Below are 27,471 nucleotides of genomic sequence, written 5' to 3' on the forward strand. Positions count from 1 at the left end.
AGCCGTCTATATCGTCGCCGGGACGTTGATCATCTTCGGGCGGTCGACAAGGAGGATTTTTCTGAGGGGTTATAGCGACTCGGGCGAATAATGCGACTCCGAGGAATCGTATACCTTGGCGGGAATTGTTTCCACGGTCCGCAGCGAGCCCGCTCCGCCCATCGCGATTCTTGGCAAGCATTGTTGATGAGAATGAACGATGAAATGGCTCGCCGTGGTCTGGCGGTCTCCGGTCGTAGTATGGAGTCGTGCGGTTGATGAATTGGCGCTGCGCAGACCCTGGTGCCCCATGTCCTCCCCTTCAGGCTTCCCTTCGCCCACCCATCTCCGGTTTCCCAATCCCCCACCAGCGATCCCTCCTCAAAACCCCTCTTCATCCTGCCGTCCTTGTCCATCCCTCTCTCATTCTCTTTCTTTCCCTTTCAGAGGGACCGTCGCTATTATATCTATTCTTCTCTCACCATTATAACTCTTCCGGGAATGTCCGCAGCTTCTCTCGCCGCGTCTCTCTCTCTCTCTCTCTCTCTCTCTCGCCGGTCCGGACCTTCAACCCAAACTCTGCCCCCTCTCCCTTTTCTAATTGTTTTCCACGATATCTCTCGATTCTTTTTACCGCAGTCGCGACCACCAAAGCGCGGCAAAGCTTCCCCGCACCCCGCGCTGGATCCTAATGCGACAAACGAGCTTGGGTATCCGCGTGGGGATAAACTCCTAAAGGGGTTGAAACGGGTGTTGGTCGAGCTTAATCCTTTACAGTGCTAATGCGTCGGGATGCACAAAGACGCTCAGCGGTAAATCCGCGATGAGATCTTTAGGCGATTTACGTGATACGTCACGGCGCACACGGTCGACATACTGAAGAGGAGAGAATACAAAATCCTTTCTTGTTGAAGGCAGTTTATATTAAGAAACTGAAAATTGTTTTATTTGTTTGTCGTGTAAATTTCAGTTTAACATGTAACGTGCAAATCGTCGAAGCGAATTTTAATATATCGTCATCCGTTATTACATCTTAATCGCGTACAACCGGTGTATTTAGATGCAATCTCTCGTTTTTTGTTTAGCATTGCATTTCAGGAAGCGACACTTTAATTAACTTCTGTCGATACGCGACAGCGCATGCGTCCTTGTAAATAACGGCGTAATGCTGATCCGAGTAATATCTGGTCTCTCGTATTCTCGTATCGTATATATAATGCCAGTTCGTAGATTATTTGCCTCCTCGCGCGAGCGCTCGCTGTGTGAAACACGAGGAAATACCGCGAGAACGAATTATTTGGCGCACAAATCAACGCGATAGAAGATACCAGTAACGAAACCCATTACCTTGGTGCATTATTCGAGTCTCGTTGGAAATAACTGCTCCCTAATTCAGCCAAAATTCTTTATTGCTGAATATCGAATATAGCATTAACAAATAGAGTATTAATGAGTAACGCATGGATTACATAATAATTATGCATTCTATCTATTATATTATAGTCTATTATATTATAATACGTTAGCGTTATATAATTATTACATATGTAATAATCGCAGCGATGTAATCACAATTTTTCATAACGTAACTTTTTTGTGCAACGTAAATTGCACAAAAAGAGTACAAAGTAAAATCCAATTTTATTTCTTAATTTATCGATTAAGGTCTTTGAGAATACTTTGCCTCAAGCGGAAGAATCATTGGAAAATAAAAGGGTAAAATCTCATTAATATTAAATTATTTTTGTGAAGAAGCAAAAAATATGGTGCTTTAAAGCAGCACTGACATCTTAATATATCAAACTTCGCATCTTTATTTTTCTTTTAATTGTGATTATTTTACATCGCATTCTTGGCTATTGAATGAGAACATGTTGCGTACAGATATCTCTACTTCTATTTGTACAATATAATAACTTCAGAAAATAACTTTTGTTTATTCCTAATAAAAGAATTTTTTATACAGACGATTTTTTATTTTTTCCCTTATTTTATCAATATAAAGTCTTTTTCTCGTGAAATTTAAAAAGTTTTCGGAATGTAACGGCGAATGAATAATCGTTTTTATCGAAAGATTTTGCGGTGAATATGATAACGATTATTGTGACTTTCGCATCGCGTGGTGTAGTTCGGCACATGTTTTACCTCACTCGACACGTACACACGCGCGACCACGTTCATTACACGACGTCAAACTTGGCGCGATGACACGTTGCGATAAGTTCTGACAAATATTCACGCGCCCCCTCGGCGCACCGTGTGTATACGTGGCCATAGCCGTGATCCAAATACCACGTCAAACCAGCATCACAAGTCGTTAACGCTTCGGCGAAGGTGTTCACTAATTAAAACGTTCCCCCGTATTTCGCGAGACATTAATTTTGCGCGGCAGCTAAGCGTGAAAATTATTTGTTAAAACACCATTCGCGCTGTGAACGGAGAGAGATACGTATCTATTCTGTAACACACGAATACGTCTCAAAAGATTTGCCTAATATACGCGACGCGACGGGGAGCTGGCAATAGTTAGTCCAAATTTATGATAACGGTAGAGCTCATTCCCTCGTTGCATGTAATTAAATGTTTTAACTCTTTTTAATTGAAATTTAGAGTTGGTTGTAAAGTTTCGTATACGAAATGGCCCGAGTTTCATTATACTTTTTCTTACTTTTGGCCTTCCGAGAAACTTCCAGTTAATTATCACGCGTGCGAATTTTACCGGCTGTGCATCAAATATAATATGATAAAGCAATTATGTACTAATTATACCAATTTTAACGGATTCGCAAATTCAAGAAATGTGCATTGAATTTTTTTTTTGCATACTATAATATTTTTGTCATTGTAGTATTATCAAAAATATGTGCGTACTGTAATGTATGAAATGTTATGGAAATATCATTTTAACAAACTTAAAATTCATTTTTTCCCCGTATCTTATAACATATATTACTTAGTAAAAATATAAAGTAGAAAAATATAATAATACTTTATGAAACGATTCATTACAATTGCTCATGGTTTCAAAGATACCGTGTTAAAGAAGCTATTTTACATGCATCTCGATGTAACACGCGTTATTGACGGCTGATAGATCCGATGGCCTAAGAGGAAAATTGTGTCTGCATGTGTTGGTGACATCGAGAGCAAGCCTTTGATTTTTACGCCGGTTCATGCACACAGGCATCGCCCTTGGTGCTCTTTGCAATCTTCCCTTTTTCCTCTGGCTTTTTTTCTCTCCGTGAATTAACCCGTATATGCAATCACGTTAACGTATCGAATTTAGCCGTTGGCCGTATCGACATTCACGGTATCCGCATTTTTATGCAGTAATAGCTGTGCTGCAGCGACACGACGCTGCGCTCGATACAGACGTTAGACTTAACGAATCGATCTTCGATAAAGTGCACAATCGCCTTTGCACAATCACGAGCCTCCGAGCGAGCGCGACGATATATACCTTGATACTGCTTGCAGCGAGATCCATTTGAGAGCGGTGTGTCACATCGCGAAACAAACCCCTTCCCCCAAAAAGATGAAATAAAATAAAAGCCCTTTCTTCATCTGGTTAAAAAATAAACGCAGAGTATGGTATAATTCCCGAGTACGTTATAAAAAAAAAACGTTTTACAGATATTTCAAAAACTTTGTAAATGATTTTCGCTGTTGTTCCCGCGGGCGTTTAGAACTACGTTCATGTTTTTTTTTTTTTTAATATGTGGCCAAATACAATATTTACATAGACTGACATACGTACGATATATCATAATAACTTTTCCCCTCGTCGATAGGTTTGTGTCGACTATAAGATTTTGGGCATTTGGAATGTAAGCTCCAGGGTCTTATTTGCAATGTGAAAATATCAGACACGAGAAAATCACGTCGGTTTTCGCCGGAGATCAGTTTGCAAGGCCTAGCAGTCTTCCCCTAGCGTTTACCATAAAGGCGGCGAGAAGTCCGCGCGCCTTTTTCTTCGGCAATGGCCATCCATTTGTCAGAGATGCGTTTTACGGGCCATTCGTCTGTCTGGTGCTGGCGATTTATCAGACCGGGCCTCGACGTCTACAAGACTGGAAACACAGATTTCGCGAAAATCTATGAGCAGGCTTATTCCACAAGCCTGAAAACTTTGCCCGGTAAGGCATTATAATATTTTTTCGATAGTGCTATACGCGTCCGCTAAAAATCAACCGAGTCACATAGTCGATATCATCGTTCGGAATTCCTAAATAAGCACGAGAATGACGAGGAGATGCACAGTCAATACCTAATACTGCTCAAGGTTGCGCAGTACGCACGTGTCTACGCGCATGTCGAATCATTTATCAAACCCCGTACATTTCTTCTCTCATTCAACGTATGATGGAAGACGTAGGAAAGGTTCCTCTCATCGTTTAACGGTTCTACAGCTCGAGTGGGGCGAGCAATTCGCTTAATTGAAACTCGCTTTTTTTTATAATGAAGATTAATGACTGTCAGTACAACGGCCGACTGATCGATGGGCCGAACAGTCCGGCCCTTCGATCGTATTTCGAAAGTTTTAGCGAAAGTATCGTTTGCCACGCGAAATTTTCTCGATAAACAATATCCGCGATATTAAATGTTTTACATTCGCTGAGTGCCGCATATTGTAAAATATGCCTAAATAAACATAGATTCGAAAATACGTTATTTCTGTTATTGCTATTTTTATGTTAAAATTTGAAATTGCTTTTCTTTCAGGTTTTTTTTATCAAAATTGAAAGAAGAGTTTTTTAAATAATTGACGTAAAAGTGGACTGCTTTAGCACTAGTCAGACTGCATCTCTTTTCTAGAAATGATTAAACTGTATCTCTACGTGATGCATCCTGGGTAGTGCTGAAGCAGCCTGCAACTTTACTTCACTTTAAATATTTTATAGAAACCATTTTTTTCTCTCAATTTTGACAAAAAAATTCGAAAGCAAAATAGCTTCAAATTTCAACATACAAATGGTGCTAATTTGAAAACAATGCATTTCTTGACTGATGTACATATCAACTTTTTGGATCGCCAAATTCTCTCGAGCGATTAATCTCCACTTTTGAAATATCTTGTACATAGATATCGTGGTTGTATATATTGCCCATCTCATCCATTAAATGTTTGTGGAGTTTAATCGAGCCGTCGTCGAAGTCACGTAGCTCACCGACGCTGTAGAACAGATCGTTTATTGCGATTCTCAACACCCAGGGTGGTTATACGAGCGCGTTAAGTCATCGTCTTCAATTAAGGGTAATCGGTAAATTGCTCGTCGCGCTTCTCACTCATGATGGTAACGGCCAGGTAAGATAGAGGAAGAACGTTGCGACTTTTCTCGAAGATACGGCACGAATTCTACTTCTGCTTTCGCCTACATTTGCATGCACTAAACCTATCTCGACGTTTACGATGCCGGGCGCGATGATTCAGGTTAGGCAGTTGAAAAGAAGAAGGAGGAAGTTCATGTAAAGTTTGTTATAGAGACCTTTCCCTCTAGTTCCAGAGGGGTTTAAGTCTTTCCGCTGATATTGATGACAAGAATCGAAGAAAAACCACAACTTAATGATTTTATGTTTGTGTGTGCTTGTAATAAAAATATTTAGAGTTTAAATTATAACAAATAGAGTAGATTATATTACGCAAACGAAGTTGTATTATATTTTACGTTTTGAATCATTTCCTATCTTTTTTATATTAAATTTAATTTTTTTGTAATATTGCACAATTGCTTAAAGATGAATTTTTTGTGCGTTTGCATCTTTTGTGCAGTGAATATAACTGTACTTTTTTAGTTTATGATTATAAAATATATTCTGTAGCAGAGATTTATTCTCAAAACAGTCTGTATAAACGAATGAGATGTTTCGATGTAAGCACGGAGTTTTACAACAGCTCCTTTGAATCCTTTTTTGTTGTATTCCCAGATATGAAATTATTGCATTTTCATATTCATTATGAACCCTTTTTATCGGTGCTATTCACCCTGCTGTAATGCATGTATTCTCTCGCCTCATGAATATTTTATCAATATACTTTGTCCTGTACAACTGCGGATACACAAGTTCGCGTTTCTCAACTTTATGAAAGGCAACGCTCTTCCGTCTCTTTGATGCCGCGGAAATAAATCGAAATGCACTTGTGCATTCTTTATTTTACTCGACGATTCTCGCCCTTGTCGACACCGTCAAGAGTTCTCTCAATGTCTTCATCTGTTCTCTCTATTTGTCGCCTATTCTTTCGCTGAAAGATCGTACAACAATATATTTTTGAGATCTAACTCTCATTTACTAATATTTACATATACATATATAAATTCACATATCTCTGAATTAATATATGTATACAAAAAAATCAACATTCTCAGGATGTAGAATTCGGCGGTCACGTTAACGTCAGATTCAAGATATTAATATGCACTTGTCGGTACGTCGGATAGTGCGAGAAAGAAATTACGATCATAAATGTCTGACAGCGGTGCCTCTTTTTGTGCCTCCGTAGCGACGAGCGATTAAGTCTTGACAGCGAAGAAAGGAAGGCGGTGCCGCTATGTAAAAGGGAAATCTGGTTTATTAATATGATGAATGGTAACCAGGGTGAAGTTTCTATGGGGGCGGCGTACTGCCCGGTATTATTCCACGTAGCACGCCAAGGCTGCGCGTCTCTGACGAATACAAATCGTCGCTCTCTCCGTTTCCATTCGACCATCCCCTACAGCGGTTCTTGCGCGTCTTCTTTCGCGCGGGGGGGAAAGATGAAACCAGGTCCTTGCTACTCGGTCTTGCCCCTGGAACGTGCAAGATTTATTGCAAGTTTTTCTCGTCGCAGCGATTCGTCGTTCACGCTGTATCACTTCGCGTCGTAGTTATCAAGCACGTTTGCGTGATTTCCAAACTTTTGCGTTTGTGCACAAAGCGAAATCGCTCGAGCATTTTAAGGTCAACATCCAGGAGGCCGAAGTGAATTTGAGCGACGAATGGGTCGGCATTGCGAAGATCGAAATTGATTGCGAACGATGTCGCATCACGGCGGCACGCCCGCGCGCCAAGTTTCTTCTTGACCGTTAACAAAAAGAAAACCGTTTTCACGGGTGCAGTTAATAAATCATAGCTCGTCGAGAATTCTTCCGGCGACTCGGAATAAGCCCGATGCCATTTTTTACAAAGCCGCCACTTCGAGCGACTTGCTTGCTTATTCACAGACGGCAGTTCATAATCCCTCGTAGCTTTCCGGCTCCATTAGAACCGTTCAATCATAGATATGATCGATCGTACGTCAGCTTTTTCCGTCCGGGAGGAAAACCAACGCCTCCGTCGTCGCATAAGGCTTTGCCGCTGTTGCAACACACCGATACGAAGACAGAAATACCAGGTAAGCCGATGATTCTTCTTGGCCGCGGAGAAGAGAAAGAAGAAAAGACGCGCGCGCGGAAGACGGAGCGGTAAGTGGCGCTTCGCTAATGCAATAGGACCTCCGGGCTTTTACCTTCGTTGCGCAGCGTTAGAGAACAGTGAGAGTTATTTCGTTGGACTGCTTGATCGATTACTGTCGACCGATAAAGTTGCCTCGTGTCTCGTTCGACAGGCTAATACCTTAGTGCGCTCGACGAAAAATCGAAATGAAAGTCAGACATTCGGAAAAAGAGATTGACAGAAATGCCGAGCTTCACGCTCGCAAAATTGTCACTGCGTCCAAAATTATTTCAAGTATTCGCCGAAATAGAGTTGATCGCACATCAATATTATCTACGTCCCTTTGAACATTTTTCACGCCGATTTTGGAAATTATTGACACAATTCTGATCGAATCGGTAATCAAATTTTCAATAGTCGTTCTAGAACTATACAGAGTATAATGCACTTTTCTATTTTACTTTAGAAGGCAATTGGTGCTTTACGAATAATTTTGCACTTTACTGAAGGCGACAGAATGTTTCTTCGTTCCAAATGTGATCAACGAGTATAATGCATACAGAGCATGGCAATAATAGCAATAGTATATCGAATAATAAATAGCTGTTACATAATTTATTTCTTTTGCATATCAGTCGATGGCAAATATGCCATTGTATATAAATGGTGCTATGCTATTATGTATGTGCTTTTACATAGATGCTCGATTACATTCTTGGTAGTTTAAATATGATGGAAGGTAATCGAGAACGTGGTTGGGATGCATTGTTTGATAGACCTAGATAACCAACATTAGCGCTGATCGATACGTTATGAGTGTTTGAATGGTTATTGCAGTCGAGTGCGCGCATTCTAAATTGCAGTAGGAAAGTGGTGGATATATCGACGAGAATAGAATCCACGAATTCATCTAAATTCAGCTTTAAGCGATAATATCTCGTCAACAGTTTGACACAACTTTTAGAGGTTCCATGTAATCTTGAATCGTGTCGCTTACGTAAAATATCGTTATTTAAATAGAAGAACCATTAACAATGTCGGTCCAGCGTAGAGCGGAAATTGTAGGCATAACTTTTATTTCAGGTTAATTTAGTTATCAGAGCTACCTGAGCTATTTACTTATCCGAAGAGTAGAAGTTTCCACTTGATGTCCAACGGCTCGTGAAAAATTAGTCCGTAAATCACTGCCTCGTGCGGTAAACTTGTCGTGCCTAAAAGGGTCACACGGGGTTCCTGATTCGTGCGAAGTAAGTTTCCTTCTAGTGGGTCGTTTGCGCCGCTGGGTAATAGTTCTGTCAACTGAATTTGTATTTGTAGAGTCAAGTAGACGGTAATGTTCCCGCGCTCGAGGCCCCGAAAACTGACAATTTTCTCACGAACGGCGGATTAAGAGAGTAAATCGCGCTGTAACCAAGACCGGAATCGGACCACGGATAACGTACTATCGGCTCGTTTTATTAAAGAGGATTAGTAGCTGCGAGGTTCTTAGCGGGTCCGGCCTTAAGTGAAAGACGAGCAGAATGACTGCCGGGAATGATTGATCGCGTCACGCCCACTCTCGTCGCTGACCTCCTTCTAAGCGTTCTTCTTCTTACCGTCCCTTTTTCAAGTAAACCCTTAAGAAATATTCTTTGACACTGGATAAACCCATGCTTAAAAACTTTCTCAATCTTCTCACTTTGCTCCCTCGGACGAGCCTAAGAATTAAGAAGAATCACGTCCGTAATCGAATTCGTAGTATCGATAATACACTAAAAGTAAATTAACGAGCAATTTAAATTTCGCTTCTTAATTCGAGAATCAGAAAGTAAATTTATTTCTGTTAAGTATATCTTCGTTTTGTTTATATTACCGTTTATCGTACCCATCGCTTTTAAAAAAATATGTATATTTATACACGTTATTTTTCATGAATATTGAGGAAAAATTGTCGAGTGAGAGATAAGCGAGAAATATTTGAGAGAGAATTCAGTTGAAATATTTAACGAGATCGATGAGATTTCTGTGGTCTAATAATTCTCACGCTCGCAGCAAAATGAAACTCGTGATTAAAATCGATGGCAACTCGATTACCCTTAGGCTGTGTCGTCGATAATTGTAGAGTAATTTACAAATTGAATTGACTGCCCATTGGCAACAAAACAATTGAATTTCTATTAGTTAACAAATAGCTCTAACAAATAATTTACAGCAGTCTGGGACGATGAAAAGTCAATTACTTTAGTTTCGGTTGTGCAACAAAAGATGGCTTCTGGCGTCAAATGTTCGGCTTATTTCGTGTTACCTCGAAACACCGAGGGATCGAGACCGAGTGACGTAATGTATCGCAATTAAGCGTCGCTATTTATCTTTTATGTCTCGTAAGAAGGATGATGGTGGAAGGAAGCAAACCATCAATAATTAACAGCACGATGGTCTCTTCAGAAGAATGGTGACATCGGCAGACCCTCATAATCGCTCTGCGGTCCCGTTTGTGTACGCCGTTCTCTATCCACAATCGAGAGCACGAGCAGGAAGCGAAAGGACTTCCCTTCGCTGAAGAGAAAAATTGCTCGTTCCTGGAAATGCCACCGTAATTTTCCATACCCTTAACCTCCCTCACCTCCGCCTAGCGAAGGGTTGCAACTCGCAAAGGGTCGCAAGGACTGAGAAACTCGCAATGAACCATGACTTTGCCAACGAAATCGACGTGGCGTACCTCGAGCCCCGGCTACGTCGCGTGATTTCTCGGTTTCCCCTTCCGCAATCACATCAAAAGAGAGGGGAGGAGAGGAGAGGAGATGGATTTCCTGCTCGCTTATAGAAAAGCATGACTGTCGCGTCGATTTGTTCTACGAGTCGATTTCCGATTTCGAACTTATCTCGAATTGACCTCCATATAATAGAGATGAATTTAGAGCCTCACAAATCCTAAGCAAAACAATATTTAACAGTCTCTTATCAGAAGCATTAAAATCTTATATAGCTTTTTTTATATAATCAGCATAACAAAATTGAATTGTTTGTTTAAACATTGTCATTTGTATCTTTATGAAATTACACATATATTAATGATCTTGTTTTAAACCTTCGGAGTTTTAGAACTCTCGGCAATAGCAGAGCTCTTTGAAGTCTACAGGAGTTCTAAAAGACTTCTTAGATCTTAAATCTTTATCGATAAATTCGTAAAATCTCTTCCGATACTCTCGCACAATCGCCTTCGTCAATAAAATCATATAAAATATAGTTTTGCTAAAAACAAACATACTCGAAATATTTGTAATCAGTAAAAAGTCAAGAAGTATTGAAGTTATGTCGATCAGAATTCTATATACTTAGATCTCAATCAGGACCATGTGAAACAATATCGAGAGAATTCGGTGTCATTCCTGTGGGAATATCGCCGGAATTGAGTCGTAACGATAACATATCAGACTTCCTCAAACTTGGTGAGATTGTCGACACGTTTGACATCGAAAGTCTATCTGTTCGTCCAATCTACACAGATGGAAGATGATCGCGATCCGTCTGTCGGGGGTTAGGATCGATTTACGGACGTGACCCAGTTCATATCGCGTTACCTTTGCCGGATGAGCACGTCTCGATTCCTCCGTGCGAGGAAGTGCGAATCCAGCGAGACCGGAGCAGCAAACTGGTCTCAGAGATTACGTCGTAAAAAGGGAATTGTCGTAAATTAGACGCGGAAACCTCGTAAGTACGATAAACTCGACACAAAGAACTGCTGATTACCTGCGTGGAGGAAGAGCTATATTCGAAAAAGTGCAGCAATCGCACACGGTGAGAAAACAAAGGACGCGCATAATAATAATGCTCGCTAATCCGCACGGTTGAACACGAATTGAGTCGCACGCATTTCTTAAGAACAATTCGTTGACACGAACAAAGATTCGCAATTTCCCTTGGTTCGTTGTTTTCCCGAGTGCGCAATGCTGCCGCCTCAGTTAAAAAAGATGATGCCACCTTCACGCGACAAGATGGTGTAAACACAGTTTTCCCAAGTTACTCACCGTGCATTTATAATACAATCAATCGATACAATCAACACGCGTTGAATATCCTTCGATAATATTCTTAAAAAATTAAATCGTCTGTTAATAGAGGGTGGAATAAATTAGCTGTTAATATAACATTGGTATGATTTCGCTGAATTTTAGATGAAATACCGTAAATATACGGAGGAAATTACCTCACGCTAATTAACGCGAGCTTGCAATAAAGAGAATCGATGATTAATGACATTCTAGTGCTATTAATGTCCTTTTGAAAGCAATAATAACTATTACGTGAATTAGGGTTTGGTAATATAATTAATATATATTATTACAGGCTTCACGCAATTCATAGCTATGTAAAATAACTGTGTTTTTTGTTTGCTAACAATGTAGCGTGTGTAGTGCGGGAAGTGATATTTACCGCTGCTTTGTGAAGGTAGATTTAATGCATGCATTAAATCTGCGTACACGCGAGATGCAGAATAATGTAGCAGTGGTAAGTTATATGACATTTAGAGGGACAATTTACAAAGGGAAACGCGTTGTACCAGCTGAGATGTAAATATAAAAACTTTATTCAAACCCCTATACACGACAAACGATATTGTAGTAAAGCTAACAAATCCGCACTTGAATGCCAATTATATTTAATATGGTAGATGTATGGTAAATTTAACGGGCAAAAATTATCATAAAACAAATTAAATGCTCGGACATTTTACAAACAGATTTTCAATCTTGATATTTATCCGGATATTATATAATTTTAACACGAGATTGCATTTTTCTTGGATTGAGAAATCTATATGTAAAATAACGCAAGTATAACATTTATATACAATGACACAATATAAAATTTTTACGATTTTTCAAAATTGTTGAATTATATAGCAATAAGGCAACAAGTAAGAAGAAGAGCTGCTGAGAAAAACGACGAGCTATAACGACAAGAACGCAGACGATTTCGTTAAGAAAAAGGTATAAAAAATCCGTAGAAGACGAGAAAGGAGGAGAATCATAAGAAAAAGTAAGAATCTTCGAGGAAACTGCGAGTTTGATAAATCGGAGACCGCAGAAATGAAAATTCCGGCCAGCTCGTCCGTGAAACGCGGTCAACCGTCCGTGAGGAAAGAAATTACCGCGGAAAGTTTTAATCGCTAATTACGTCTTCGTCGGACTATATACTATGCGGCTGCAGCGGTCAGGTCAGGTGTACGTCTTTACTTATGTGAAAAGGTACTGGGCAAATTCCTTTATTTCGTGCCCGTAGTGGCGAAAGTAGAGAGAGAGAGAGAGAGAGAGAGAGAGAGAGCGCGAGGGGAGGGGGGGAGAAAGGTGAGCTCGGACGGATGTCGAGTCGGGCGATGCGAAAACTTCCTAGACACGTAGGAACGATGTGTCCGTCGTTTTAGTCGTGCTGCACGGCGTAATGACGGCGTCGTGAGGGTTTACTACGTGCAAACTCGCTGCAACGAGTTGGGGTATTAGAAAAAAGTTTGCTATATTGCGGTACACCTCCGACGCGACGGTGCAGCGTGGCGGCTTTTCGCGGCGGTAAATCGCATGGCGAATTTCTGTGAGCTTAAAAGCCCCAACTGACACGCTGGACGAAATGTAACGAGAAATGCAACGACTTGCATGGGACATTTGGATGGGGAGTGCTAAAAGATGTGAGAGCTCGCACATTTCCAAGGAGTGTAAAATAAACCGTAAGATAAACATTGAGTCTCGCGTTTTAAAGTCGCAGATAACAATTACGCAGATAAATAAGTTTTTTTTTTAGATGTCCGCTATTAAAAATGTACTGTCATTGGGAAATGTAAAGAAATCATATATGTGTATAATGATTATTCTAATTAGAAAAGATACATTGGTATATTTTAACAAGATATAAGAAATGATTTTTACTCTCTTCGGTATCGAGTGTGAAACCAACATCATTAAACGGTATCTTTAGTTGTTTGTATCCGGTAATTTTTCATCGTGGAGTATACTTTGAACGTAAATCGACCGATAAATGCCCTTGATGTTACACGAACGTATTTTATCACGAGGCAGTAATACAAGGTGCATATAGACTTAGACACGCCGTAAATTTATAGGTAATTTTTCATAGGCCCATTAAATCGCGTGTAACGACTATGTGCTACGTTAAACGAACATCGTGTGTCCGTCACTCACATTCAAGAGAAATGTTTCTTCCTACTTTTTCAAAAACACAAAGATAAATAGAAGTTTCACGTTAGCATAAAATATAAAGGTTGATAAATTGTTTTTCCAATAATAGCGCAGTCTATCTTTACTTCTATCTTACTATCTCAAATTAGTAATATTATTGTCAAAAGATTTTTAGTTCAAATCTGTGATATTTCTTGTGTTATATTCAATAATAAACTTATACCACCACTAATAACATGTTCGTTTAATATAAATAATGTATTAATATATCTCGTAACGTTTTGATAATAGTATAGTGGTATTCTCGGTATTTTCATAGAACATCCATTTCGAAACAATACAAGGTACTCAAGACGAGAGTTCTCCGTTGGTTCTCGCATAATGAGGGCGGCCTTGTTTCATCTCTCCACTCTGAAGAGCTTTGATAAGGACGTCTCTAGGTGTCCAACTGGACGAAAGTCCTTACAATGAGTAGAAGAGGAAGAGAGAGCTGTCATGTAAGCTCGTGAACAATATATGTCTTCAGAGAAGTTCAATTCATGGTAATAATTAAGAAGAGAGAGAGAAATGTTATACAAAAAAAGTATTTGAATCACTTTCAACTATAAATCTCGTAAAAGCATTAGTTCTAATTTTCGGTATTATTTGTTAAATGAAATATATCAATCTTGCGGAACTTTTACTTATATAATGGTCAACAACAGGAGTGTTATATAATTTATGACTATATTCCTTTTTCTTAATGATTTTATTTATCAAAATAATTATACTTTTTCAACAATACCTATCCATTTATCCATTTCATCCTGGTTTTAGATCTATTTTTTACCTTTCTAAAACTATTCCTTCAATTCGTTAAAAATTGACGAAAATACAATAAATTTAAAAAAAAACTTATTTTTGTGATTTTTTAAACTTTATTTTGTTTAAAATAATTTTTAACGTATTCAATGCCAATTAATATTATTGTGGATTATATCATCATCTTCATCGTGAAAAAACGAAGAGAATTACATAGCAAAATATTGATTTCAGTCTATCTGTTTAATGCAAAACGTTTAGAAAGAAATGGCATATATTCATGACCCAGTGTGACATTTGAGGTGAAAAAAATAAGTTTACCGTTCTAGGGTTAAAAGAGGTACTTGTTTGTATTTATACCGTGAATCTTGAAACCGCAAGAAGCTTTTTATAACAATGCTATGTTCTATACAAAAGTAAGACTCTTATTTAACTCGTTACGAGCCTCTCATACAGTCCGTGTTTCTAATTTGTTTTTCTTTGTATTCTTTATAAATTAAAATGATTCAAGCTTGCAACGTTGAAGTATCGTTAACGGAGAAAGATGAAAATGCATTTCTCGAGGATAAATAATCCGGAAGATAAAGTATTTCTATAGTTCAAAGAATTGTATTGAAGCCACTTTTTCAGAAGATTCGGCAAATTTTATCAAAGTTTTTGTTATTGCTAAAAAAAAACTTGATGGTGCCATTGCCATTTTGTATGTTCAAACGAGGGTACATTCTCACTACGACCTCTGGAATTTGGCCACTAGACTAACCAATAAACTTTTCATCTCTCGTTTTTTCTTTTCTTAATTTCACATATACATTTTTCCCTTTGATGTATTTTATTTTCTAATATTATAAAATTCCGTGTGACACATACCTTATTTTTAACAATTCGCTGATATCCTCTAAATTCTTCTGTATAATAAAATTCATAAACTTAATTTTTCGAGATAATATTTTATATTGTAACTCCATGACACTTATGACAAAAAATATATGCAGTTATTTAAACAATGCTTTTCCTAGCAAAATATCACCATCGGTCATCACAGCTGATATCCAGCCAAATATGGCCGCAATTGTGACTATCGAACGGTTGCAGTAATAAATTCAATAATAATCCGATGCGCTGACAAAGCCGTTACTGTTGCACAAATACAGTAAGCACGGTAAAATACGAAACATTTACCGTCCGATATATTGTGGTTCGTTGTGTTATTCGATGGATTTACGACAGTCTGCTCTTGATGATGAATGACAATAGGACTTTTCTATGAAAAGGAAGAATTCGCGTTCACCCTTTTATAGATTGCGCGATCCATTATTCCGACTGAGCTTCAGCATTGTCCACTGTATTTTTAGCGGCGTTCGAGCGCACGCTAAACTTATACGGAATACGGGGGGGAATGTCAGGAGCGAGCTTATTTTCTCGTAGGGCGAAGTTATCTGTAGACGGGAAACCGTGCAGTCTGCTCTTCTTGTGAGCCTAGTTATATCTTGCCCACAGATGTATTTCAATTCAGTCGAAGATACTGTCTCTGCTATTTCATATGGATCTCCTTCCTACTCTCCCGTCTCCCTCCGTTCCCTTTCTTCTTTTCCTTGTCTTCTTCCAGCTTTCTCCTGGGAGACGTGGATGCCACGAAGGATTGTGCGTGGGCCGTACAGGGGATGAGGAGGAAGAAGTAGTATACGCGAGGCACGGAGGCGTTTAGTTCGGTGCGGCACTTTATCCCTTAAATACCCAGAGGTATTCTTCCCACGGAATTGTAGGTCTCCTTCTTTCCTCAACTCGCTGAATGGTCCTGGATATCCTGAGAGGATAGAGAAGTTACCTCCATGCTCTCTCTCTCTCTCTCTCTCTCTCTCTCTCTCTCTCTCTCTCTCTCTCTCTCGCTCTTCTTTGTCTTCCTCGATCTCATGTCTTTTTTCTCTGTTTCTGCTCCCGAAGTAATTTATACGCGCCTCCGTCTTGCAAACAGCCGTCCATTACTCGACGACGATAAGCTTCTTGAGCTCTGCAAACGCGTCCGATCTTGCATGCGCAGTCGCGGATTTCCGAGAATACGCATTGTCCACGAATTAAGAATCATAAGGGACAACTAAGAAACACTTATTGGTCGTCATCATTTATATAAATCTCCGACGCTTTGCGATCGCTTTGGCCGATTAAATCAGCTTGACGTTCTATAATCGCGTGGATTAAATGATATTAACGCTACTTGCGTGAGTCGTCGGTTTTCCCGATAAGAAGGAGAACCGTATTAACGTGCAATTGAAAAATCTCTCCTTCGTAGTACACATCTTGCTGAATCTCCACTTTCATCGCTTCTCCCACACATTTCTGCTCTTATCATGTACTTTCCTTCTCGGTACTATTTAGAGACACGCAAGCAAAATAGCGTAATGACACACCGCGAAATCTAATGTACATCTCGAGCGACAAAGTTATGGTAACTGCTAGACTTTTTCCTACATTGCGACATTCTCAAAACGCTAAGTCTGCAAATGTCTATTTTCTTAGATATAATTTTACAAATATTTATTAGGTTATTAATATTTTAGATATAATTACATAAAACCTTATATTTTTTTGTATTAAAGATTAATTTCGTACATTGATCCGTGTGTGTGTGTGTGTGTACAGTTACGCTATTTTGTCAGTACAACTGATTGTAATTTTATAGTCCGACTCGATAAACCTGGCACCATAAACTTAAAAAAATTCGATGCGCATTCTATATGCATACATCCATAAATCCTTATACGGCATCGTATACTCTTGGAGTTTATGATTCGAGACTCGATTGTAAAGCTGACTTTATATAAAAAAATACTCGTTTCGTTCAAAGTATTACGAATAGAACGGAATCGTACGTACCTCAGTGCTTTCAGCAATTAGATTAAAAATTTAATTTGCGTTGACTTTATCTCTATATGTATAGATGAGATCTTATCTAAGTAAAATCAATTTTGTTTTTAACTCTTCATTAGATTACTTATGCATTTTAGAATGTTTTCTTATTTCAACTTTCTCATTAAAAAAGAAAATGGAATAGAATATGAGACACTTATTTGATTCAGAACGAGATAAGTAAATGAATTTAAAATGTATTTCAGTAATACATAATCACATATTTATTTAATTTAAGCGTTTAGTTAAAACATTACGAATCTGATATCTTAATAAATTTCTTACAATTTCACTTATCAGCATCTGTGATAATAAATTGTTTATCAATTTAATATATTTTCATCTTGCATCTTTCACAAAACTGCGTTTTAAAAGATGCAATAATAATCGACGCGTGATTCAAAAAGGCAGTCAGTAGTATAAAGTATAAATCTTATTAAAAAATTATTCGGCATAAGGGATGATCTGATTCAATGATGGAAAATATCATCACCAATGACTAATAGCGAATTAAGCAACATAGAACATACTTGAAAACAAGCATGCTTCGTGTGATTCAAGCTTAAGTTGAATATACATTTTATCATCGACTATTTCTTCTTATCTTGGGTAATATCGACTGCATATTTCATTGTACAGTCGTGTAATTTCGACTATACCGAATTTGATGATAAACTCCATACTCCCTTCCTTTACAGCCCGCACACCAACTACTTCACATATAAACGCCGAGATTCTATTACGGCGCTACGGTGACGGCGGCGGCGCGGGGGCCTTAATTCCGCTCGCAGTTTCGCCGTACGTTATCATCGTGCTCACCTCGCCCGCCCGCTCGCCTATCCGCCGGTGCACAAAACGCGAGATCGTTCAGACGTCGTGTTTAATGCTCGGGGCAGGAGAAACCTGGAACGCGATTAATCTCAAGGTACGAGAACTCGTCCGGTGCAGTTCCTTGCACTGCAGCGTACGGTTGTAACGATCGCGGCAGAACGAACGCATCCGATGCCGCGCCTCGCGCCGCGCGAAATTGTGGCAACTCATCTCTCCACGTCTTCCTCCCTCCTTCTCTCTCTCTCTCGCTCTCTTTACCTGTGTTGTGGCCGCGTCCCATCCTTCGCGTTACTTGTACGCGAAAAAGCGAATCACCCGGTCGTAAAGCTCCCAGCGAGCTGATTGTGTACCGGCGATAAAAAGAGCGACAATTAAAGGCGACTATAAAGGCGGCTGCGATCCAATGATCGGCCATCAGGGTGAGTGTGTGTGTGTGTGTGTGCGTGCGCGCGCGATATCATCCATGAATTTCAGTGAAATTTTTATGGGTTGGACGAGGGGAGGTTGGCCAAGGGTGGGGATGATTCCACAAATGCACGTCGTTTACATTCAGCGACAATGACAAATTTAATAGTCGCGTTTCGCGGCCCGCCTGACAATTACGATGACACCCCGTACGCGCGAATAACGCTATACGTTCTGGCCGGTCTGGTTATCGGGTGCGATAAAAAATGATTAGCGTGTGAAGATTACGTCGCGATGCGACACGGCTTTGCCATTTTCACGTTCACAGAGCGCGCGTGCTTCACCCGTATATAACATACATATAAAGAGACCATAGAAATAAAATTTTTATACGCGGGTTACGATATTTTGCCCGTCGTCATGGATACGTCGATCTGGCTATGAATGCATCCGTAGTCTATATGCTCCAATTTCTGATTAGAAGATTGTAGCTGACCTGCTTTTATTATCTCGTTGCAAACTTACACGTACAAAACGACCAGTCATTGATGATCATTGATTTCCTATCGATGCAACCGGCGCCACTTGTTTTGTGCAATTGCAACAATATCGAGTTTTCCATTTGTGATTGCGACGGTTTTACACGGACGGTTTGCGCTGTTAAAACCCTTGAACGCAATATGACGCGGACGACCTTCGTGACGGATTAGGAGCAAATCGGATTACAACAAATCAGTGGGGGCTTACTTCGCCGAAACATCATCAATTGCCATGCTATTTCATCCGCCGCTTATCATGTTGGGTTTAATTGAAGAGCGCTTGAATTTTCCTGGTCATAGAATTCTAGTTATTATATTTTGTGAACTTCTGTATAAAGCATTTATAATTTAACTCACTGTTTTTAAAGAAGATTAAAAAATAAATTTACGAAATATAAAATAGAAGCGTAATAAATTGTTGTAATACACTTTTTGCGCCTTGTTCCTTTTTCCCCCAAGAAGAGCTTTTTCCCTTCGTTTGAACATGGCTTAATCTGTTCCTTAACGACCTCGGCTATGGGGACACGCTCGATCGGCAGGCTAATTTGGCCGCAATGAAACCAGCCCCGGCCATTTCCCAGCGGATCCCAATACAAGGGATTTGGAACGAGCCGTAAGTCGGATTTTCGCTTAGCGATATCAGCTACGTCGCACACCATTGATTGGTGGCACGATTCCAAAGTGCCCTTTAAAACTGTTCCATTGCCGTCCAGAATTGTCCACACTGTCATTCAACGGTATCTTTTTGCTGCCTTGTTTTTTTAGGCACACGTTATTTAGTGAACACACAAAGGATTCTCTCAGCCAAATTTTTTTGCGCCAACGCATGAGAGTTATAGCGTACTGTTTTTCTTTTCTTTTGTAAATTTAATATAATATTAATTTATTATAATGTTTAAGTAAGTAAAAATCCCGATCAAACATTATATATAAAATAATTTAATTATTATATAATTATATACACATACATCCAAGGAATAGAAGATGTCACTTATAGAGTCACGATCGATAGTGTAATTTTGAGACGCAATCTGGATGGGGATGTGCAGCTTAATGATTACAAGATATTAGCTAGGTACCTGCTGCATGGCCTTTCTCAGAAAGTCCTTCATCATGTTCGACGTGAACACACCATATTTTCCAATATACAATCTGGAAAAGGAATGAGGCCTGTCCGCTGATATATGGCGCCACTTAAGGTGTGTATAAGTGCTCGTAATTCATACCATTATCAGATCTGACTGCGTGACTCTGTGTAAGCGGATCGCTTACATAAAGATGAAAAAGCTACAGGGGTCCAGAAACCGAGGGTCGAAGGAAATCAACAGGACATAATTGATCGACGATCTCTTACCACAATCTTTGATCATAATATTTTAGATATTTTTTCAGATCATCATGTAATTACATTCGCGCGACAGTCATAAGTTTATCTTCGAACTTTAGACTAGAAAACGGAAAAAAAAACAGCGAACGTTGAAACTCACACACTTATAAAAATTGCATATCATAAACGAGAATTCTTTGAACACAAAAGTTCATATTAAGGTGGGCAGTATCTCGTAAGTATTGATCAAAGCCGTCTAACGTGTCCAAATTTCTTCGCGCGCACAACAAAGATCGGGGTCCCGACGTGCTTGTGATTTATTTCGTTGGACACTTTCCTAGGAAGAACGTGACTGGAAGTACGGGTTAGCCAGTCTCTTAAATCACTGAAGCAGCGCTGGAGACTCGAAATCGGTATCTTGGCTGCTATATTCCGCGCACGATTGAGCTCGAATGGCGGCGTACGATGCTCTATCATCGTGCCTTTGTCTTGTGGTACTGCGAACGATAGTCTTCACAAAGTTGGAACCCAATATCGCCATCGAAAAGGAAACGAGACTCGAAATACGTGCGTGACTGTCAGAGAAAATCGCGCGAAAATGTTTCCTCTTGTACATTACTTCGACATTCTATAAAAGGTTAACGGAATTTTGTTTGTTCTAAGGAACACAGGAAAGTGGAGTATTAAAATATATTTTGTGCTGTATAAAAATAATGAAAATTGTTAATTAGCAAGTCTTCTTTTAACCTTTTCTATACGTCTGATTTATTTCTATGTATATATAATAATGATAGAATTTTTCGTGATATACCGGCGGCTTTCGCGTACCTCTCTTGCGTGAAAGCGGAAGAAGATACTAACGAGATGAAAAGATGAAACGATGTTTCTCTACAGTGACGTAATAAGAGGTAAACTAAGCAAACGTGATTTAATGACATACAAGATTTTAATACCTCATTACGAAGAGTCCGATTTTTCGACTTTTTGTGTGATGCGACGTCTTTAGGGGAGTCTTTTGAGGCCCAACGTTTCCTCGAAAAGCTCGTCGAGTGATTCATCTTTACAGCGACGAGGTAAACTTCATTAGTTAATTACGTGCCGGAACTTTGCCAAGATTTTCTTTTCAGGATGCTGATCTTTGCCGCGCGACTCATGCAATACGAATTTCTGTACGCGAGGTGACGTTTTCACGAGCGTGGAGATCGCGTTATTCTAGGGAAACGAGTGTCCGATTTCAGAAGTCTTCCCGTGATTAAAGCTCTTCATTTAGTTGGCGCGAAAGCCGTTCATTTCGTTCCGAAACACAAACGCAAAAGTGATAATGACGGAACGGCGGGGATAAGTATTGATCGCGCTCTGCGGCTGGCCAGTAGTTACGGGCCGGTGTGGTCAAACAGTCGTAATAGAACCGGTCGTGGTTAGCCAGTAGTAAGAGCGTACCTGCGGTCAGACAGTTAGTATCAGGTCCCGCTGCGGTCTGATACGAGCAACTGTTCTACTTCGTCATACTGTGCTTCTGTTTTGAAACTTTTGATGGTTGTATCGCCAGTGTTATTTCAACACGAAAATCCAAATATTTTATATATATAATCCAATTATAAAATATTTTTTTCTACAGAATAACTTTTCTTTTATCCACGGAGCAAATTCCACATATTGTTTTCTTATACACAATGTTCGTATTTTTCACGCTTTTAATATTATAAGAATAACATCACAAATTGTGATCTGTATATCTGTATATTTTATCACGCATCTAATATAAAATACTAGAATATCAAATAACATATTAATTGTTATTATTATAACAACGAAATAAATACAATATCCGTAATGATAATTTGATAACAATAATTGATTTGGGATTACAGAAACTACGAAAATTAATTTGCTTCTAGTACCTTTTCAAGAGGATGTCGTAGAAATAAAGCCGATTAAACTTAAGGCCGAATTGATTAAATGCGTAATTACAATCTGAAAGTTACACAAGTAAATTTCTCATTTAAAAAAAAATTGTCAATCATCCTTAAATAAATAAATTCATTTTTTAGAACAGTTTTTCGAAAACAGTTTTCCTTAATCGCGCTTCAGGCAAAAATGTCGATTATCTTATTATTTTCAAATCAATAGTTAATAAAAATATTACAATAAAAGTTTTATATACATTGTCATTTTAATATTAACATTGATTATTATGATTTTATTGTTAATAGAGTTGTGTGTGCGCACAATTATTTGTACTTTACACAACAGATGTATACATATCTCTTTGCATAAAGCAAGATATTCTAAAAGCAGACATCGAAGTTAATAATTTTCATTGTTTGCACACAGACAAAGAGAGTCTGTAATTATTTTCAGAGCTTTCTTCTATGTGTCTGAGCGAGCTTCAATGATGACATGAATAAAAGATATGAGAGGAGAAATTCGCGTAGAGTAGAAAGTTGCGCCGACGAAGACAAATTGCGTTACGGAATTCTTCAGGGGAAAAATATAAATGATTATACGCAAAGAGCGAAGAAGAATGAGGCTGGAAATAGAGACGTTTGTAATGCACGGCGATTAATCTCTGTGTTTTTCAGATCGAAGACAGCTACCAGCTGCGTTAAAATACTCACTTGTTGTTTATCAAATAATGTGTCGGCTTACATACCTAGCTCAAAGAATTGTATTATAAAATTATTTTTGTTAATTTAATTGGACTGGTTAATTTAATTGATAGCGAGAAACCGTGTCAATATCTGTTTAATATCCAAGTGTGATAACGTAATATCACCGCTGCAATACGATGTACTTCATTCCGTAGCAGGAATGCAGGCACACGCCGTTGTGCTTGGAGAAACCGGTTAGAACAAACAAGAAGCTCCTAAGCATACAACCCTCATACTCTGTACTTCGAGCTGTTGCGTATATCAGAAACTTGCAAACGGTGGATGCGGCAGAGAAACAATAAACTTTGTTAGTAAGTAGATATAAATGCGAAAGTCTATGTTGATTTTTAAGTAGAACTTGAACGCGCTGCTAATAAAATTCTTATCGAGTCGAACGTTTCGTTAAACAAAAAGTGAGCTTTCGTCGTTTCGGCTCGCTGTACAACAAAGAACAAGCGTGTACGCGAACAACAGCTTGTAATATCACCAGCTTCGCGGTGATATATGCGATTTCTATCCTGCGATCGACGTATGCGCGCTTTTTGCTTGATCTAGAGCCAAGGAAGAGACAGGATACGCCTCCGACTACCTATGATCCTTGACACCTGGAAACGAGCCAAGTGCGGATCCCTCCGAGGGCGTCGAACTTATGCCGCCGGCAGGCTTCCAAAATTATAGCTCAACTGCGTCAGCAACTACGTTGTTTGTTTTCATCTCGATGTCGGCACGACGATCCTTATACTTTTCTACGTTCTTCAGTCGATTTTTTTCTGTCTCGCCTGTTGTCTCGCCTACTTTCTCAACGAAGGAATGTCGACTCGATATTCGCGCGCGCATATCGTATCAAGATTCGATATTATTTTCGCTAATGGACGAATATATAACATCGAGTACTTTAATCTGCTCAAAGAAAACGACGTCCCTCAGTTAGTTGCGGCGAAAAGGAAACGGTCGGAATGGTTTTCTAAAATCCGATTACTTCGGCTGACTTAAGCGGATTTTCGTGGAAACTACGTCACGTCCGCGTTTGAAATCCGTTGTGCTTATAAACAAAAAGATGACAGGATTTATCTTCCGACATTTCTTTGTATCCGGTAACAATGAAATTTCTTTCTTCTCTTTCTCACAAGTAAAGATAATTCTGTGTACGTGTCGCAGAATAGTCCTTTGATGCAGAAACTACGCTTTGTAAGACAGAGGCGCTTTAATTTTTGCTTTGTTAATGAATAATAATAGTGTCCTATACAAGTTAATATAACGGTATAACAACAACCAGTCCGTTTATTTATTCAATTCTGCAGAAACGTATCGTATGAATTATTTTCGTAGAGAAATATACTTAAATATAATAATAATTGACATATATATTTTAATAAAATTTTTTAATAAGAACGTCAATTATTATTTATATTTCATATTTGCTTGTCTTCTAAGTAAATGCCAATTATTTTTGGAATAAACAAGCTTTAGTCTTAATTAATTGAATAATAGAATCTATTATCCCAGATCTGTCACTCATCCATAGTCCCAATTTAATTGCATAATTTTTCTATATTGATCCAAACTATTTTTGAATACATTCATTTAGAGTGGTTTGCCAATATCGCATCTAATATCGATTCCATTTTGATTAATTTTAGGTTAAACTACTTGATGGCGGGTCTAAGTCCCATGTGGTATCACGCCACGAACGTCGCCTTACATGCCGCTGCGTGCATCTTAGTCACCAGAGTGAGCCTCGTAGTAGCCGCGCTACGACCGGGATTTGCAGCGCTCGCCGGACTACTATTCGCCACACATCCCGTGCACACGGAAGCGGTAAGTGACAAATGACGAAATGTCTCGCGAGGAAATGAGAATATTTCGTTGAATGTAATTCTAATTTAAAAATCTGCAAGCTTGAAGCGAGATAGGGACTGTAATCCGCAAACGCTTTGATCGATCACTCGTTATTCTGTAATCTTGTTTATCGTCAGCTAATATTCAATAGCATATTCGCGAACATGCACTTACGCGTTGCACGATTCACAGCACAATGGCAAATTCATTCCAAACCAAACAAAACAACAAGATTAGTAGAGTCCACTCACCACGTAACTGCTCTGCGTGCGCGAATAGAGTCTGGCTGATCCGCTTTTCCTAAGTGCATAAACGTAATTAGCCTAATCTTATTATGGCTATGATCGTGACGGACAGAATTTGAAGTGTTCGCCCATGTCGCCCCTGGGAAGAGGGAGTAGGAAGGGCAGGAGGGAGGAAGAGAGAGAATGACTGTTGCTTCAAGATAGACTTGTTTTTGCTGTAATCAACGTTGGCGCTTATCGGCCATAAGAGAAACAATTAGTTAGGATGTGCGCGCGTTACTTCAGCTGAATCGTAAGTTTTCTTTTGAACTATATAAACTGGAGGAATAGTATTAGAGCTGCGAGAGCTTTCATCAAGTATTTCTGCACGGCATCAACGAGAATGATAAACTTCGTCGTTAATAACATTACCCTACTTAACCCGCTTTACTTAAGCATATAACTATAAAGCTTTGTCCGCCGTTATTGCACAAATTATGTTATTATGTATGGAAATGGAAGTTTATAGAGCGTTAGATTAGGAAGTTGAGAAACGGCATAGAACAATGCATCGGTGATTATAATACGTTCGCCGCACACGTTGAAGTTTACATAAATCGAGAGGAGCTCGCTATTCCCTATACCCTGTAAACAATCACTGAAAGATAAACTTAACTATCGATAGAGTTGCGTATCAATAATTTTGTTCAATGTATTGTCTCAAAGTAATTTGCAGTGTACGCGTTTAATTATTTAAAATTAATATTATTACATTGCACCACAAAACTCACATTTGTTCGCTGTTCAACGAAATGTGAAGCGATACATCACGATCAATACGTCGTAATTTTTTATAATTATGAATAAGCAATCACGAGAAGAATGTATGGGAATCAGATTGTATAGATACGCAGATAAAGGCGAATTCCGCGTCATTAGCACGGGATCGTGCCTTTTGAGCGGAATTACTGGCGGCACACGACACTGGTTCGCAAGTCCGGTCTGCCCATTACAAGCTCGACCTGCTTGCCGGTCACGCACTGCATCCTGTTACATCACGTGCGTGCGGTATTGCATGTATTACTCGTTGCGTGCACGGCCAACCCTCGTTGCCAGTGTCACTATTGTGATATCATGTTCATGTCGTACGCGGACGGCCAAGTCAGATAATAACGTGTACTCAGAGATCAAATACTCTCTGCCGTCCGTAATTATTTTTCGCGCGGAGCGGAAAACATTCTGCAATCTCCCGTAAATGCGGCTGCATCCAAGAAAACAATTTTTCCTACGTTACTGTTGCATGTGAAATTTTTATCGTTTTTAGTTATCGTACTAGATAGAATGTATCAGACTGATTTCATAAATATCTCCTGACCGAGAATAATCAGTGCCATTTCCAGATTTGGAAACAGTTGGAAGAGCATCACATTAACCACATGCGACAGATATAATATGTATAATGTGTCCCAAAATTCGTAAATAAAAATAAAGTTAGTTAATCAAAAATTACCGTTTAGATCTGTCATGCGGTTATTAATACTACGTATGCGTAATTCAATCATGCGTCTGTCTAAGTGTAATTTGTGATTAGTCAGCTTTAAACCTTTATATCTTAAAAAAACTTGTTCTTTGAAATAAAAATTTACAAATAATCATTTTATTTAATTTTTCGAAAACTTTCTTGCTACAGTATTTTGTATTTAACAGATTTTGAGATGCTAACAATCCACTCGTTATCCCCACCTTTACCCCCACAATATTTTTACCCGCATTAAATATTAAAATATTTTTACATCAATCAGCCATCATTTTGCCTCTATCGTGACGAAGAATCAGCACAAAACCTCTTACACGATGTCGTTAAAAATTCTCATGCTTTTTGGATTTATACTCTTCTGTCACGAAACGTTCATTAGCTCAATATTAATAAATTATACCATGCCGTGTGTAGTATCAAATATGTACAGATATCGGAAATCTTTCACCTCAATCAGGAAGCGCGATACCAAATGACTCGCCGCAGTATTAACCTCTGGTTTATCCGCAACGTCTGTTTCGCCTGTCACGATGTACAATCCGTTATCATAAGCGTTGCTCTGGCGGCAATCGCTGATTCTCTGTCAGTCAAATCTGTTAGTGCAGCTTGATTCTATTTACTGAAATAATCAACCGGTGAAAGCTAGTTTCTGAATTAAGTTCTTCGTTGAGCCGCTGAAAGGAATCTTTCATTAATTAAGTACAACGCCATTGAAGCGTTTGGCTTTTGATCCGATGTAAACTGGCCTGGGACAAAGGGCGCATTTGCGAGGGTGGAAGAAGGGTTATCGGATAAAGTGAGATCGCCGACCATCATCCTGGACTTCGTCGTTCGGTCCCCGAACGCGGAAATCT

The 27,471-nt window shown here is 39.1% G+C and overlaps 1 protein-coding gene across 2 annotated transcripts in view; it reads left to right on the forward strand.

Annotated features, from left to right (window-relative positions):
* Nucleotides 1-27,471, forward strand: part of LOC105836443 (protein O-mannosyl-transferase TMTC1) — a 106,649-nt gene that overhangs the window by 24,574 nt on the left and 54,604 nt on the right. For both annotated transcript variants that reach the window (XR_003626045.2, XM_028191722.2), the window contains exon 2: nucleotides 24,658-24,835. Coding sequence is in view for 1 of the 2 variants with exons in the window: in XM_028191722.2 (XP_028047523.1) it covers nucleotides 24,658-24,835 (178 nt within the window). In the remaining variant the exon portion in view is untranslated. The remainder of the gene's footprint in view (nucleotides 1-24,657; nucleotides 24,836-27,471) is intronic.

Source organism: Monomorium pharaonis, chromosome 1 (genome assembly GCF_013373865.1).
Source record: "Monomorium pharaonis isolate MP-MQ-018 chromosome 1, ASM1337386v2, whole genome shotgun sequence".
NCBI lineage: Eukaryota > Metazoa > Arthropoda > Insecta > Hymenoptera > Formicidae > Monomorium > Monomorium pharaonis.